Source organism: Callorhinchus milii, unplaced genomic scaffold (genome assembly GCF_018977255.1).
Source record: "Callorhinchus milii isolate IMCB2004 unplaced genomic scaffold, IMCB_Cmil_1.0 Scaffold22, whole genome shotgun sequence".
Taxonomy (NCBI): Eukaryota; Metazoa; Chordata; class Chondrichthyes; order Chimaeriformes; family Callorhinchidae; genus Callorhinchus; species Callorhinchus milii.
In genome coordinates this window covers 2,830,025-2,847,498 of record NW_024704763.1, presented here as the reverse complement: position 1 = coordinate 2,847,498, position 17,474 = coordinate 2,830,025, and the positions used below count along the sequence as shown (strand labels likewise).

Here is a 17,474-nt window from a genome sequence, read left to right as displayed (position 1 = left end):
ATCGTTGTCCTTTTCAGAATTATTTTTAAGTGAGGAAGACCAGAAAAAATTGCACGACTTTGAAGAGCAATGTGTGGAGAAGTACTTCCATGAAAAAGAAGATCGGTTTCATTCAGGTAGTGAGGAAAGAATTCGGGTGACCTCTGAAAGGTACAACCGTTTTAAATTACTGAAATATTGTAAATATGCAGCGCCCTTGGGGAATGAGAGTATTGTTTTTATTTCGTATCCGTAAAAGGATTCTTTTAGCTCAAGGTTGTCCAGAGAAGCGCTTTGAGACATCTCGAAGATGTGATAAGATGCTATATCAAATGCAAGCATTATTATTATTTTAACTTGTAGTGTTAACTCTAAAATGGTTGAATTGGCTCTTTTTTNCTTAGGGTTGAGAATATGTCCATCCAGCTGAAAGAAGTGGGTGATCGTGTGAATTACATCAAACGGTCACTGCAGTCGCTGGATTGTCAAATTGGTCACCTACAGGACCTGTCGGCTCTCACAGTGGACACCTTGAAAGCACTGACTGCCCAAAAAGCCTCTGAAGCCACCAAGGTGCACAATGAGATCTCCCGTGAGCTGAGCATTTCGAGAAATCTGGGGGAGAATCTCGCCGATGCCCCACTTAAATCTTCGCTTCGCAAAAAGCACAGCATCGGAACCTACTTTGGCTCCTCTTTCCCTCAACGAGTGATGGATTCTGGGGATTCTATCGGTGCTAATGGTTCCCTTAAAGACAACGTTGACGCTTCGGGCAGGAAATTAGGTCAGGATTTGCTTCCAAGTTGGCAGGGAAATGTACTGAATGTTCCGGAGGCTGGGTCCTCGGGCTGTGCCTTATTGTCAAATACAGGATCGCCTTCTGAACTCCGGCATAGAAGCCACTTAGGACTAGGGAAAACCCAGTCTCTCAACTGTGATCAAATACCAGGACATTCATTCCACAGCATACCAAACCTCTCCTCCCCATCTGCCCAGTTCTTTGTTAGCACCCCATCTCAGCCCAGTGGCAAAAGCCAGTTGGAGTTTGTGTCGGATGGTGATTCAGCTGACCTGCCGAGAAAGGATTTAGATGATGATGGCAGTTCTGTTGAATTCGGGGCCTTTGTTGGTAAGTATAGTAAAGTTCTTTCTGCTTCACCTGAAGGTGTTTGCTGCTATTCTTCCCATCCTGCTCGCTGCTTCTGTTGCCCTGCTATTTCCATAGTTTGCACTGAGAATAAAGGATACTTCAAACATGCATTCATTGAGACTGAGAGCAGTGCAGACACTGGCGCCACTAACAACTGTGGCTCTGAATATAATCCCAGCACATGGGACGACTTTGAAAATCGCTTTCAAAATGCAAGACCTCTGCAGGAGGGCAAGTTGTTTTCAGCCAACGCATTCACAAAACAATGTCATGAAGCCCATGAGCAACCCAGAGACGGACATTGGGATGATATGCTCACACAGGCAGTGGAAATGTGTGCTCAACGCGCAACTGTTGGGAATTCAGCAGGACCGTTGAGTGACCTGTGGAACAAATCCCAATTGAGAGGTTTGAGCTCTTTTGCGCAACTTCACCTGGTTGCAGGTCACATCACTGTCGGTGCATTGCATGGGGCTTCGCTCTATTCCCTTTTTTTCTGGTTCTGTTGCCACAATTGGTCACCACAGGTGTTCCATTTTTTCCCCTCTTTCCCCCCACTTTCTTAGAAATGTATTTAATTTGGACTGATTTCCATAAAATTGAAAGTTTCAACATTTTGTTAATTATTTAACTTGCTGACTCTGAAATGTTAGTGTTAAGTCTCATGGGAAAGGGTGCTCTTATAGTGTGCCTGAAAGGTTTTTTTTAGCATTTTATTTAAATTTTGTGCTAAGTGTAAAACCTCAAACCTAATTTCTTCAATTTAACCTTGATTTTAATTCAAAATTTTGAACAAGATTATTAACTTAAGTTGTGTCTTTAGGCTTTTGATTTGTCATTGGAAAGAGCTTTCAAGGCATGAAAAAAGTATCACATGACTGGTTAATTAAAGAGACAAATTATATCTGCCTTAGGACAGATCAGAAGAAGCATCAGATTTTTTTAAAGAGTTAAAATCCAGTTATCTAAAATAGACTTGAAATGTCATTAACCTAATGTGAACTAAATTTGAACACATCTCGAATTGCACTGTTGCAACATGCTGGTGTATCAACAAACTGCATTCTGGAGTCCTGTAGCTCAGTGGTTAGAGCACTCGCTTTGCAAGTGAGAGACCTGAGTTCAATTCCAGGCAGAGGGCGAAACCTTGGGCCAGTTTCCTTACTCCACACAAAGCCTAATAATAATCCCTCCAAAACCCAAAACAATAATAAATTGGTCATTTTCAATCTACGACTTGTTTGTGGGACATTGCTGTGCGCAATTGGCCGCCGCGTTCGCCCACAAATATACAGTAAATTCACTTTACGGTGTGTTCTGTGAAGCTCTTTGGGACGTCCTCTCGACGTGAAAAGCGCTATATCAAATGCAAGGATTATTATTATTGTATAGTGCCTTTCACGTTGCTAAAATGGATCAGAAACTTTACAAAAAACAAATGCACTCCTTAACATTCACATTTGCTTTGTACTGTTCATATTTGTTGCTGTGCCAGAGACGAGATTATTAACTTAAATTGCGTCTTCTTTAGGTCACAAAGACAACTTGGAGCTACCAAAATCTGGGACCAGGGAAGCAATCACATTAAAAGAAAAATCGGCAGTGGGAACCATTCAGAACTTGGTACAGTTTGAGAATGTTCACTATTTTGGTATTATTTAATTGATTTTAAAAAACTGCACATTAAAATCTCCCTCTTAACTTTACCTAGGATTCTCTTCGCCCTGAATATCAGTTGAGAACAGTGAATTCCTACGGTGGATTTGCTGAGCTTTACCGTGATCATTTAAAGCCTGGTGCATCTGTTCAAGCAGCTTCTTGTAAGTGGTTGTTTTTATATATATATACATACACACACAGTGCAGAAACACAGTGATTTTCTCTTATTTTTGATGGAAATGATTTTGAATTAAATGACCTTCATTCTTGATGTACGTGGAGTGTGCTGTGGGTAAAGTGGATTAGCTACACCTATCTGTATTGTACAGGATGTTCACTGTTTACTTTGTACAGTATCCAGAGACCATTCTATTTGTTTTGCTGAAGGAAAGGTCACTGAAGTGCTTTGACATTAGGAAGTATATTAGCAAGTGCCTGGAAATGTGCCAGCTCATCTCTGCATTAGGATTCCTTCCTTTTTTATCTGCTATTTTTAAATTTAATATAAAAAAGAGGAAATGTTAGTGATAATACAGTTGGCTGATTGCAATAAGAATATCAGGTCACTTTCACAGCATGGACTTTGAATCCATCTTCTCTATTTCAGTGCAAGGTAAGAGCAGTAAAAACTGGATGAGGGCCTCAGCTGAAGACATCCGATTTCACCAGGAGGATTTGATGGCTTCCCTGCTGATGGTCAGTCTGCTTCCATACCTGTTCTTGGCTCGCATCCACGAATGTGCTTGACTTTTTTTGTATGAAATAATATTCAAATGCTCACTCTGGGTTGTGTGGTACCTTGTTGGATCTGTGCTGAGTGTCAGACCTTGACCTGGAACTGCACTTTAGCTCTTTGTCTCCATTCTCAGCAATGTTGATATGTTGCTCCCACACAAGGAGATTGCTTCAGTGTTATTGATATGGCTTCTTCAAAGTTCTAATTATCTTTAACAGTCTTTTTATAATTCGTTCAGATTCCGATGTTGCTATTTTTGTTTCAGATTTCCTGCAGTTTTTTTAGTCCCTAATTCATTGCAGGTTCCTTTTCGTGGTGATTTTGTAAATGTTTTGAAACACTTTTCTGACTGTTTGATTTGTCACCAGGATTTGGTTTCTGGTTTTGCACCTTCTAAAGTTTTGTTTGAAACCCACTGCTGTTCATTTTAAATCAGTTCCATTTGTTTAGCCCTCAGCAGTACTTTGTACTTAAATCCAGCACCTGGATCAGAATAGTTACCCAGGGGTTTCTTTCTTTAGTAGTGGATAACTAGCATCCATGAAAGCCCCAGTTGTGTGCCAAGTATTGGAAGCTGTGTGACTGTAAGGGCTTGCTGTACAAAATGGAAAAGGTTTATCTGTTGCCAAAATAACCATTTCAACTCTTTTTAGTGTGATGTTGCAGCTGTTTTCTCTAGATGTAAACATTGCTTTCCCATGGTATCTTGCGTAGCTCAAGAGTGCATGTGGGGCCATTGCAACCTTTTCTGAACAAGACATTAAGTTGGAAAAGTGGAAAGTTCAGTTATGAAACTTCACATTTGCACTGATCAATTGCAGTCTCAATCACTATTTTGTCTGCCCCATGAGTGATTGTTCCTGTCGTTGAAAGCTAGCACATTTGCCCTCATATCTGCTTGCAAATAAATTAGCTTTATGGTTTATTAATTGATCAACTTGTATATCTGGCTTTTGGATATGACCATCCAAAGAACACATCTGAAATGTTTTGCCTTTGATCCGCATTCATCTCAGGAAATCACAGCACTGATATATTCATCAGTCACCACAGGCTTCCTTTCTGGGAAGAGAGCTGACTGCAAAGGCTTGGCTTTTAGCCAGGGCCCTGCACCAGTCTGAGAAGTTTGTTTCGCTTGGAAACAAAATCGTAGTTAAACCCATTACCAAGCAACCGACAGCAGAATGCATTTCTTTGTGTTTACTCTTTAGCCTGTTCTGAACCATTGCATAAGGTACATTCTACTTGTGGTCACCTTGAGCGAAAGTGCAGATCCATTCTGTTAAATCTTTCTCCAAGGCAACGACTTTAGAAAAAACTGCATACTTTCACGCTGTGTTTTGATCTGACCGATCAATGTGATAAGCACTTTCATCCTACACGGTGGCCTAAAAATTAGTCAATTAGCGTAATTCTGTTGTGATACTTTGATGTCAGTTATTTGTATGTGGAAGTTGAATGAGTAAATAATGTTGGATTGCTTTCCTGCATTCGGTCTTTCTTGTTCTTTCAGTGAGTTCAACTAATAATAAGCCTGGTCTTTGAACTTCCTTGTGAAGGCCATATGAACTAAAAACAACTCAAAACCTCACACGGGTCCACCAGTGAGTTAAGATCAGCAAGAACCTAACCCTTTTCTCTCTTGTTTAGGACCGTCCAGATGAAAAGTCTATTGCATCCAATTGTCAAATGTAAGTAACAAATACGGTTCAGAAGAGTTGTGCCAATCTGCTCTAGGGCTGTTACCTAACACACTGCAACTTTGATGTTTTAAGATAGAAACTATACATGTGCATGACACCCAAATCAGAGGTTTGTCCCTCGTGCCAATAAAAAAAACTCCCATTTACTCTACTAAGAAACCTACTCCATCATTGACCACTTATTATTTTGCCAAATTATACTGTACCATCACAGGGAAACTAGAACAGGAGACGGCCATTCAGTTCATCACCAAGGGGTGGTGTATTCAGTTAACTGTGTGCAAACACTGATGCGTTTATTCTAGTCCAGCAAAGGATTAGTTGCACCTCTGCCAACTCATTGTTCCCGTCAAGCACCTACTTACAGTCTGAACTGTGAGCTAGCTGCCTGTGCTGTCATTGTGTTGGGAAATTAATCTGCTTTCTGAAGAAATATTCCCACGAGGAGGGTGTTCGCTGACAGGAATAGGTTGCACATTATAATCTGTTCAGAAGAGATGTGTCATGAGTTTTGTAAAATGGCAGATATTAAATGGAATTAATATTTGATTTTCAAAAGTAGATTTATTACAGTAGCAAAAACTTTTGAAGTGGGTAACAAATTCAGATCATAGAAACTGCAGCAATGAGGGAAATCACTTGGCCAGTAGAGTCTATGCTGGTGCTAGCTCTTAAAATAATAATAATAATCCTCGCTGTTGAATTGATTGTATAGTTGTGGGCGAAACGCGGCAGTCAATTGTCACAGCATGTCCCACAAACAGTCGTGGATGTGACCAAGCCTCTGTGTGGAGTTCCACGCCTGGAATATCGCTTGCAAAGCGAGTGCTCTAACCACTGAGCTACAGGACTCCTATATTGGATATTTGAGAGCATTAATTTACCATATAAATGATTCAGACAAATTGATTTTGAAGTTGCTTGGGTAATGTATAAGTTATTTTATTTCTGCATTGCAGGACTACCGGTGAAGATGCTTTAAATGGTAAGTCTTAAATTCTTGTTAAGATCCTAAATCGGAATTGTAGATTTACAAAGTGAATGTGAGTTATCTTGCTTTTATAGTCAAGTGTCATAATTGTCTGGGTGTGGTGGGTTTATAATTGAAGCAGTTTCACAATGCTTTGTTGCACTACCCCTCATTGTAAGTCTGATGTAATATAATACTGCTGAGCATAGGTACTTTTTAAAGTCGTTAGATTCACCTGGTGCTCTGCGATGTCCCTTATTGGGCACACTTGTTATAATAGCTCAAATATTTTGCTGTTATATGACATGTTGGGGGGAATGCGGGGAGGGGTTTGAGTGTATTTCTAAAGGCTTTTGTAATCCTGTACCTGGATAGAGCCCAAGTTGGTTAATAACAGAGAAACAGTGCATTGTGCTGATAAACAAAACCGGCCAAATCTACAAAACCTAATTCCAATCAGCTTTTAATAGCTAAGCGCCTTACAATTTGTTTCCTTACACTGAAAGCACAATTAGATTCTTCCCTTCACTGTATTTGGTCGTTTTAATTCTGCTACATGACTGACTGCCCTGGTCTTTGGTTCGCTACCAGTCCTGGACCAGTTAACACCAGATTCCTCCTGCTTTGTTACATAGAAACATTTGGAAAGGGATTAAATTACTTTGCTAATTGCTCACCTTCTCCTGTACATTAAAGTATTATCTGATTCCAAATGTCAAAAAGTAGAATGAAAAGTCCTGCAGCTCAGTGGTTAGAGCACTCGCCTCGCAAGTGAGAGACCTGGGTTCAAATCCCGGCAGGGCGAAACCTTGGGCAAGTTTCCTTACTCCACACGCCTGATTATAATCCTTCAAAAAAAATTGGTCACTTCAATCCATGACTGTTTGTGGGACATTCCTGTGCGTACTTGGCTGTCGCGTTTTGCCCACAAATATACAGTCAATTCACTTTACAGTATATTCTGTGAAGCACTTTGAGATGTTTAGAAGATGTGAACAAGCGCTTTATCAAATGCAAGGATTACTATGATAGAACATTTCAGCTTTTACGTTTTATTGCTGACTTTTGTTAACATTGTAAAATTCTCTATTTTGAAACCAAGGTGTTAGGGTAAATTGTGATGTCTGACTGGTATTACTGGGAAAACTGGTTTATAAAGTATCTGTTTGTTTAAAAGTATCATCAAGTGCTATTATCCATACAAAGTGTTGAAGTAGCTCATGCATTTAATTCACTCTGCTAATATTGGTTAAGTTTGTCACTACTGGGAGTAGAATATATTTCCACTTTTTTGTATACAATACCTGCATTGCATTATATCCACATCAGGTGATAGAATAGTCTATTGTGGCTTTCAAGAGGGAAGCAGACAGCTGTATGAAAGAGTGGGGATGGAATGGGTGTGGGGGTAAAGTGGGTCTTGGGGTTGAATTGATTGATTGGGTAAGTGATGAGTTTCAATGGATTTTATAAAATCTTTTGTCTTCTAAATCTCTGTTGTGTTGTACTGCTGCTCAGCTGTTTGGTAAGCGCCCATTTTAAAAGCTCTTACTGTTTGTTTCAGCACCACATTTCTACAGTGTGCAGCAATCCCAAGCAAGGCAGAGGAAAATGGGAGGTGAGAAACCTCAACTAATGTATTATTTTTTGAACACCTTGTTTTTATATGTATACAGGGTGACCAAAAAGATGTGAGGTTGTGGAGTCCCGTAGCTCAGTGGTTAGAGCACTCGCTTTGCAAGCGAGAGACCTGAGTTCAATTCCAGGCAGAGGGCGAAACCTTGGGCAAGTTTCCTTACTCCACACAGAGCCTAATAATAATCCCTCCAAAGCAAAACAATAATAAATTGGTCATTTTCAACCTACGACTGTTTGTGGAACATTGCTGTGCGCGTTTGCCCACAAATATACAAATATACAGTCAATTCACTTTACAGTGTGTTCTGTGAAGCGCTTTGGGACGTCCTCCCGACGTAAAAAGCGCTATATCAAATGCAAGGATTATTATTATTATGTTTACCCTATTATCTAAACAAAAATCATAATTTTTTAAAAATTTATTAGACATTGTAATGGTATCACAACTTTTTGGTCACCCTCTATATCAAGTGCTGAGAGTTAAAGTGTGTGTTGCATGTTTCGATGGGCCAAAATTCCATCTGATAATGACCAACCTTCACAGCGCTGCTGTGATCCTCAAAGTCCCGCTGTGACTGTAACTGGTATTTTATTTCTCTCATGAAAACTTTGCAGCCTTTCTACGAATCCTGATAAAATTCTGTTTTTAATGGATTAAGTCCTGATTCTGCAGAGCCAGATGATTTATTAACCACATTTTGTTTTTCCAATAAATGCTCTTAAGTTCTGTCGTTTAGATACACTTCCAAATGTTCTTATTATGTTTGCTATCCACTTTATAGATATTGGCTCTCCCTTCAAGCCTACACTGGATGTAAATTACTATTACTCAGGTCAGTATTGCTGGTTGATATGCTACCCAAATGCTTTTCATAGTAACTAATACACCAGGAGCCAATGGATTGGCTAACAGTGAGATATATTTTTCTTTTTCACAGCTGTCGAGAGGAATAATTTGATGAGGCTTTCTCAAACCATTCCATTTACTCCTGTCCCAAACAGAGGTAAGCAAGATTGATTTTTGTTCGTATTCAACAAAACGCTGATCTGTGTGGATCAGAATGCATTGTGTGCAGGGTTGGATTCCAGTTTCTTCTCATCCCTATACAGCCTGTACCGCTAAATATAGCCGCCTACATCCTTTCACCATGTCCCTTGTGACTGGTACAACAACCCATCAGTATCAAAATATGTTGAAATGTCAACATTTCAGAGACCTGACCAGCAAATTCTGCAATACCATTTTCCCTCTCGTATTTTTCATCACGGGCCAATTGCTACTCATAATTTCCTTGCTTACAGATTCATCGGTTGGCAAGGCAAGACTTCAGAAATCTTTTCTCCCTCTCTCTTCTACCCCCACCACTCTCCTCCATTTAATGTCCATTTATTTTTTTGTACACCACGTTTCCTGTTAGATTATCAACTTGCTTTCAGATCTTTATCTGTTGTTTAAAAACCAGTGACAGCAAAGTACACAAGACTAGTCTGGGTGATTCACTTACCAATCAGGCACTGTCCTCTGCTTGGCATCTGTCTTCAAGGCATGGATAAGATTGTGAGGGAATTTTAGGCTGGAACCCCAATTCTACCAGTACGTGGTACAGCAAGGCAGAGTAAGTGCTGCCACTGAGAAGTATTTTTAATTGGGGAAGACAGGTTTGCAGGGTTATGGGGAGAAAGCTGGTGATTGTGGTTAGTGAAAGTAACTTCTCTGTCAAAGAGCCGCACAGACTCGATGGGCCGAATGGCCTCCTTCTGTGCCGTAACATCCTATGAATTGATTTACATTACTTTTTATGTATAATATATATGATATGTTATCAAAATATGTTGATTATATTTTATCAGTATCAAAATGGTAATGTATTATCAGGCCCTCCAGATGTAAACCAAACACATTTTTCCTTCTGCTTGGCTCTTGTTTTGTGGGGTTCAGGAGAAGGGGAGAGGTTGTACTTTTATTGGCACAGTTGTACAGTTGTTGGGCTGGTTAGCAACCTATGTTTATACTGCTGTAAATGTCTTCATGTAGTCTTTGGTTGGATTTGAATAAATCATTTTTAATTCATAAAGCCCCTTGTAGTCAACACAAATCAACGAATGAACTTGCTATCAATAGGTGAATCGCCCAACTTGCTTTTGATGAAGCCTTCAGTTCTAAGAACCAGCCCAATCAAAGGTATCCAGCGCAGTACATAGGGGTTGATATGAAAATCTGGAACGAGCAAAGTTTTGGATTGCCTCATCCAAATAGTTGTGGTACCTTTTTTTATAAAGAAGGTTGAACAAAGCTATAAATCACAGATGTTGTGATTTCTGAAAACTTTTTATGGGGCTCGTTTTATGTTTTTGTTCTTGTGCCAAAAAATATGGGATCAAGACTACCCCTGCGGAAAGGAAATATATTTTTCTGTGAAGTTCAACATTTTTTTTTGAAGTGTAACTGAAGGTAATTGGAGACTCAACGATACTGTGTTCCTTCTGCCAAACCACATCTCAGCTGGATATAAGCACTATCTACAGAGAGCAGCAAAGATTTTTTTAAAATCTGCATATTAAACTACTCAGAAATTTGAGTGGGAAACCTAGGTATAGCACGCCATCTCCTGGAAGGGTAATCAACTCTGTTAGAATGTAGCTGTGCCTGAATTCAGTGCCTCCACTTGATAGGATTATAGAAAAATATTCCAGTGAATTGACATCAAGTAAATCTGCTGCTACAAGATTTAGAGAAAAGTAGCACAGAGAGGGTGAGTAATTTCCTGCGGTGGAAACAGGAAATGCTCAGCGGGCCTATCCCTATCTGAATGAGAAAGATAAAGGACAGTGTTTCTGTTCTGTTTCTTAATGGTTATTGGCAAGCTGTACATTGCCAACATTTTTATGGCTTTAGTTGATTTCTAGCGTGCCACATTTTTCTTTACTCAGTACGTTTGCTGTTGCAAACAAAACCGTTTTTGACATGTCTTGGCTTCTGTTCTGTTTGTGTTAAAGGTGAACCTGTCACAATCTACAGACTGGAGGAGAGCTCGCCAGTCAGTCTGAACAACAGCATGTCTTCCTGGTCCCAGCTCGGGCGGGCAGCCAAGATTGAGTTCCTGAGCAAAGAAGAAATGGGAGGGGGCTTGCGGAGAGCTTTAAAGGTGGAGTGCACGTGGTCTGAGTGTGAGATTCTCAAACCAGGCCAGCTCTACATCGTCAAATCCTTCCTTCCTGAAGTGGTAAACACATGGACAAGAATCTATAAGGAAGATACTGTGTTACATCTATGTTTGAGGGTAAGTGCTTTCCACACTTTTCCCTTTGTTACTCAAAAAAGCTGTTTCAGTTTGCCGTCTTAATAACTTTCTGTTAATAGTTTAAAAAAAACTGCTTTAATCTGTGGATGGGTGCTATTGCTAAGGCTAATACTGTTTTATGGCTGAGGGAAAATGAGGATAACAAGTGAACATGTTGGGAATTGTGCAGTTTATGACGCCACTAATTGAATGAAAATGTGTGCAGGAGATTCAGCAACAGAGGGCTGCACAGAAGCTTTCCTTTGCCTTCAACCAAATGAAACCAAAGACCATTCCGTATTCTCCGAGGTAAGCATTGAGTACGTTTGTTGCAAAAAGAATATATTAATTGTTAAGTTGGGTCAGGTCTGCCAAGGTATAAACCTGATCAAAATTACAGAATTCAAATTCTCTTTACTAAGCTTTTTTGCCCCCTTCTTCACTTCTGTTGCTTTCAGTGTGTTATTCTTTGTTTAAACACATTTTGGAGGATAGGCAAATTTGGTGGTTGCATTTAGAGTGACAGCATATTATGCTGCAGTGGGGAGTCGCTGCTTTGTATTTTCATTCATCTACGTGGTGCCTGACACTCTCTATGTCCTGTCACAGGAGAGGTGCTGAGTGGAGACACAGAAAATAAAAATTCAAAGGAAAGACTTCCAGTGCCCTCCCCTCCCAGTCTCAGGGCACCAGTTCCACTATCCTCTTTGTCCCTTCCCCTCACCATCACCTTCCTGGGGCATATCCAACTGATCTCTAACTTCTTGCCTTAAGGGGTAATCAGCTCTAGGTTGTGTGTGCCTTGCAGTTTTGTAACCAGCCACTGTCGGATGCATTCGAGCTGCCTGAATATCTTGTGATTGCACTCTTCCCCTTTCCTCTTGAGGTCAAAATTAGTCTGAGAGTTGAGTATTGTGAATATCTAGAGGATATTTAGAGGATATTTCCCTTGTATGGTGTGATAGTGCTTTTGTTTGTAAAGTTTATATAAGAACTTTTCCCGAGTACAGTATTTTTAACTCTCCTTGCTACAGAACCACGTAGAGTAAATATTCTCTTTCAACCTAAGGTTCCTGGAGGTGTTTCTTCTTTACTGTCATTCAGCGAACCAGTGGTTTGCCATCGAGGAGTGTATGACTGGGGAGTTCCGGAAATTCAACCATAACAGTGGAGATGAGATCCGTCCAAAGAACATGCTGGAGGAGACCATGCTTGCCTTTAGTCACTGGACGTATGAGTACACCCGAGGGGAACTGCTGGTCCTGGATTTGCAGGGTAAGTGCAGACGGCTTGTGTGCTAAAGGGACATGGTTTTGTGCCAATTCATAGCGAGGTCTGAGTGCTTTCTGAGCCAATTCTTTTGTTTTAAACTGTACAGAATTTAATCTGACCAGTTTTTTTTCTGATCACGAGCTACTCTATAAACGTGTTGAGGATTTCAAGCACAAGGATGTTTGTTTGCAAGTCTCCGCATTTAGCATTGGCTACAACAGCAACAACTTCCATTTATATAGATGCCCTTCACGTGAGGTAGAGTCTCGGAGCGCTTAACAGGAGCCTGACGCCGCATATGATGGCATCACCAGCAACAAAAGCACTGTCACACTATACAAGCACTGAAATTCTGCCTTTTCTGAGGAAAATGCTAACGGAGTTGTAGGAATCTGCTTGTAAAGATTAGACCGTACTCGGTGGTTGGTAACTCATTATGAAGAGGTGATGTTCATGTTATGGTCATTGCTTTCCCATAGGTGTTGGGGAGAATTTGACTGATCCCTCCGTAATAAAGGCAGAGGAGAAAAGGTAAAGATTAAGTTTACATTTAGTAGTTTTTCTTTCCCGCTCTCCCCCCATCCCCTATTCTTCTTGGCCAAAGATAATTGGCTACAGTAGGTTTGACTGAACCTTCACAATGAAGTGAATAATGTGAATTGACACGAATGATTTACATTCAGTGGCTAGTCCTATCAGAAGTTAATGTGGTGAAATGTAACTCCCTGGAATGGACATCTGATGATTAGGGAAATAAATCTATTCATAGCCCTTTGGAAAGGTGCCCCATCAACAGATGAAATCCACATATAACTGCACTGCCAGTAAGCAGCTAATCAGGTGTCTGTGAGCACCATTGCTAGAACCATATATCACAGGTCTTCAATCTGTCCAACTCCTTTCACATTACACCATTGCCCATCATTCGGGTTTGATCTCATCTATGTTTTCTCTGTAGTTTCAATGAGAGGGGAAAAAAAAGACTTGAGGTTCATTGTGTGACATATCCATTTACTATAAGCATTTTGGCACCATTGTATTTGCATTGTTGACACAAGAACCTCAGAATTCTCTGTGAATGCTGCCTGGTGGAGTGTTCCTAAGTAGTGCAGGAATGGGCTAATCTGACTCGCAGGAGAAGCCAGACTGAATTACAGTAAATGCTCCTTGTTACTGTCCAGTGCTGCACTGCGCTGGTGGATATGAGCCATATTCTTGGGACTAAGTCTCTAGTTTCCATTATTAATAACTGTCATGTCACATTGTTATAGCTATTATAACTTTTGCTGCCCCCCCCCCCCAGCCCCCTGATGACTGTGTTCCTTTTCCAGGTCGTATGAAATGGTATTTGGGCCCGCTAATTTGGGAGAAGATGCTGTTAAAAATTTCCGAGCTAAACATCGTTGCAATTCATGCTGTGCAAGACTAAAGCTTCCCGGTAAGCTGTGCTGTTTTCCCTCAAGTCTCCTGGAGCTGCTAGAGTACAGTTCCACAAGCACATGTTATCCTCCAGCATTGTGTATCCAGTCTTCACGTTCTTAATGCTAAGTTACCGTCAGCATTAATCACTACACTTCTATAGACCTGGACTGCAAATGTCAATTGTAGAGCTGCATCCAGGCTGAGTATTGTACCTAGGAATATTTTGATCAATGAAATTAGTACATTCTTCCCCACGCCCCTCCTCCCCCCACCCTTAACTACTCCCCAATGTGTCGCTGACGCTTTTTAAACCAGTTACTCTAGCTGATGATCAAGAGTAGTTGAAGTCAAATATCTGTATAATTTAGATTTTTTTTTAATAAACCTTGCGTTTGATTCCAAGCCTATAATGTCAAGGTGGAAACTGCAAGAAACTCCAGTAAGTTCATTTACATCACTTTTTGCATTTCTTTAATTATGTAAAGGCACCTGATGTTCTATTTCATCTCATTTAACACTCCCACTCCTGCACGCCTCCTAAACCAGTTTTACACTGCCTCAAATCTTTGTGGTCCTTGCAGTTTTCACCCTGTCACAAGGAATGTATATGTAATGATGAATTGCATTATACACTGAGCTTTTGGAAGTTAACAACATGTTTTACAATTTAGTTTAGCTGTCTGTCCCATTCTAGGGCCTGGCTTGCTATGATGCTGTTTTAGTCTTCACATAAATATCTTTTGATGGGCACCACCCAACCTGACTATGTCCCAGGGAACAAGGATGCAGTTTCACAAAAGCCAAAGCACATGGAACATGAGTGTTTTATTGGGGTAAAACTGCAGGAATTTGGCCAAATAAAATTATGTGTGCCTAGTATGAGCTGTTTGTAATCTTCCTGCTGTTTGTCAGCTAGGACTACCCTACCGAAGAGAATGTTTTATACATTTCAGACTACCCCCGAATTCAGTCCTCCGCAGGAAATACTTGCTCAATAAGGAAATAATTCTTATCTAAACTAGATTAGTGCAATTTCCTTTTGATACCGATATCTGCTGTTTGACTCTTACCTGAATTTATCATATTGGCACACTTTCGAGCGTCATTCCTGACACACAGTGTTTTGATGCTGTTTCTCGTCATCCTAGATATAAAACGAAACGATTACACACCAGACAAAGTGATGCTCCCTCAGGACGATGCCCCCGAGGTCACTGTCCAGTCTGGCAGCGGTACCAAAGACGTCAGGACCTCGATACGCTTGATAATATAAGAGACTTGAGAATGTGAATGCGGGGAGCTCTCTGGTACAGGGAGGACGGGCCCTAATACTGAACGTCACATCTGTCGTCGAAGCAGAAGAACGGCCCAAGGAGTTCTGTGTCGGTCCCTTCCGGAACCATCCCTGGACAGTGCATTGGAATGAAGGAGTAAAGAAGGCCTGACATTATCTAGTTTTGCGCACAACATTAATGGTACAACCGAGATGTAGAGGCCTATGCTATTTTACATCACTGTCCTGGCCTGTTGTCCGAATCACAGGGACCCCAGATTCAGTGAATACTGGAATTATTAGTGACTTTTAGCCATTCTCTTGTGGAAGATAAAGGTACAGTCCAGTCCGCAGGTGCACTTCACATGGGAAAGGAAACAAATTCCAGAAAAAATTCAAGATTTTTTAAATAATGTTGAAATGTCTGATTTTAAAGTCCTCGCAAACATTACATTTTAAACCTGTTTTTTTTTTTAAATTGATTTACTCTTAAAGATAAGCCATGATAGACTGGTACAAAACACAGCTGTAATGAGGTGCATAATGATTATTCACGCTGAAAGTTACCTTGCGGAGAGCACGCCATAAAACGCAATGAGATAGTGTGTTGCCTGACAGATTTCTGACAGGTTAAATAGGAAATCTATTGATTAAAATTTGAGAATAAAATTCTGGACTGACATTGTCCAGTAGCCTGCACAGCCTGAAGGACGTACCCGCTGACCTGATTTTTTTTTTTTAAAAAACAATGAATTTCAATTGTGTAGACACTTTGGTATAATCCTACTATTGGTGGTACATACAGATTCAATTCAAAAGGAAGTATTGAAATCCTTGTAAATATGGTAATGGGCAGAATGCAATGTATCTTTATGCAAATAAATAATACCAGAGACCCACATCTGTTGAATCTTCAACACAACATGCCTCATGTCTACCTACTATGTTGTGACTTGGTGAATATTAAGGCATTTTTTTATGTTACAAAGGAGGTACTATTGTCATTTTTAAAAAGGAGGATGTTTATATATGAAGCTGTATAATTTTTAATCTAATGTATCTTATAGATACTGTTCCTAAGGCACGAGCACGACCTGTAATACTATGGTGGTTTTATGTAGACTGGATGATAAAAGTGAAGACTTAGTGATATCATGCTGCATAAATTTTGTACATCATTTAATCTAATAAAAGAATTTTGAAATAAGCAATTGCTTTTTGCTTTCCACTGGTTTAGAGAGGAATCTCCCTTGTCAGCATCTTACAGGCTTGCTTTTAAAATCTACGTGGATGTGTATGTAACCTTATAAATTCCAACTGATCCAAAGCTCCGCTGCACACCTACCCTTCTAAACTCCGTACCTCAATCGCACTAATTCTAGCCAGGCTTCCCGTCACGAACAGATTGATTTCACTTCACACACCTTCACACTCGTCTTCAAATCCATTCATACCCTGGCACCCCTCCCTACCTCTCTGACCTGCTTACGGCCCAACCTACTACCCGTTCCCTCCGCACAACCGGCTCCAGTTTCCTGCACGTCCCTCGTGCCCTCCGTTCCACTGTTGGTGTCGTGCTTTCGAGAGACCAGACATTCTTTTTTTTATATAAAAGAAAATCAAAAACTGAAGCTAACCGTGGGGCTAAGAATTCTGACCTGTGGCTTACAGATCCACACCAGCAGTTTGTCTCCCACCCATGTGCTTGGAGGCTCATGCCACGTCTCGAGGGACAACTCCTGTGTTCGCTGTAGCCGGGAGCTGATTTAAATTGTGACGGGGAAGGGGTTCACGTGCTCTAGTTTGGATGGTTGTGATCGCTCGGCTGACCGTTGTTAGACGCTGGGGGCTGCTGCTCCTCTGAGGTTCACCCACAAACCCTGAGTCACTGAGGCGGGAGACGGTACTCAAACCGCAATAACAAATGCGCTTACGCCACACGTTTCGCGTGGAGAGGACAGTCAAGGAAGTGAATCTGGGTCAAAGAGGGTGGGGGGGGGGAGGGAAGGTGGGGGGGGAGGGTGGGAAGGTGGGGATGGAAAGGTGACCAAAGGCGTGTTGGAAAAGAAGTAAACCTGATAAAGGGAGGAAAGCACTTGTGTGACGTTAGAGTAATGATATTAATAAATAGGAGGTGGGGGGGAGAGAGAGAGAGAGAGAGAGAGATAGTGTTCATATAAACCAGGAGACTGGTACTGAGATGAACGTTATATAAGGACAGAGTGAACTCAGAACAGGGACTGGACCCAACCCCGAGAGGAAACCTAAATGGAGCAGATTTTGCTCACACCATCAACTTTAAAAGTATATATATATGTGTGTGTGTGTGTGTGTGTATATGTCTATAAATAGTTGACATGTATTTTTTTAGCTACTTTTGTGCCTTGTCGT

The 17,474-nt window shown here is 40.8% G+C and overlaps 1 protein-coding gene across 2 annotated transcripts in view; it reads left to right on the top strand.

Moving 5' to 3' along the window:
• Positions 1-16,290, top strand: part of trpm7 (transient receptor potential cation channel, subfamily M, member 7) — a 57,559-nt gene extending 41,269 nt beyond the window's left edge. The window contains exons 25-40 of one of the 2 annotated variants that reach the window (XM_007905639.2): positions 18-150; positions 384-1,108; positions 2,661-2,752; positions 2,841-2,949; positions 3,396-3,484; positions 5,175-5,215; positions 6,187-6,212; positions 7,762-7,815; positions 8,618-8,668; positions 8,774-8,839; positions 10,833-11,116; positions 11,343-11,425; positions 12,186-12,391; positions 12,868-12,919; positions 13,720-13,826; positions 14,959-16,290. In XM_007905639.2, the coding sequence (XP_007903830.2) occupies positions 18-150; positions 384-1,108; positions 2,661-2,752; positions 2,841-2,949; positions 3,396-3,484; positions 5,175-5,215; positions 6,187-6,212; positions 7,762-7,815; positions 8,618-8,668; positions 8,774-8,839; positions 10,833-11,116; positions 11,343-11,425; positions 12,186-12,391; positions 12,868-12,919; positions 13,720-13,826; positions 14,959-15,083 (2,243 nt within the window). In that variant the 3' untranslated portion in view covers positions 15,084-16,290. The other variant, XM_042343143.1, reaches the window with a different exon arrangement.
• Positions 16,291-17,474: the final 1,184 nt, after the last annotated feature.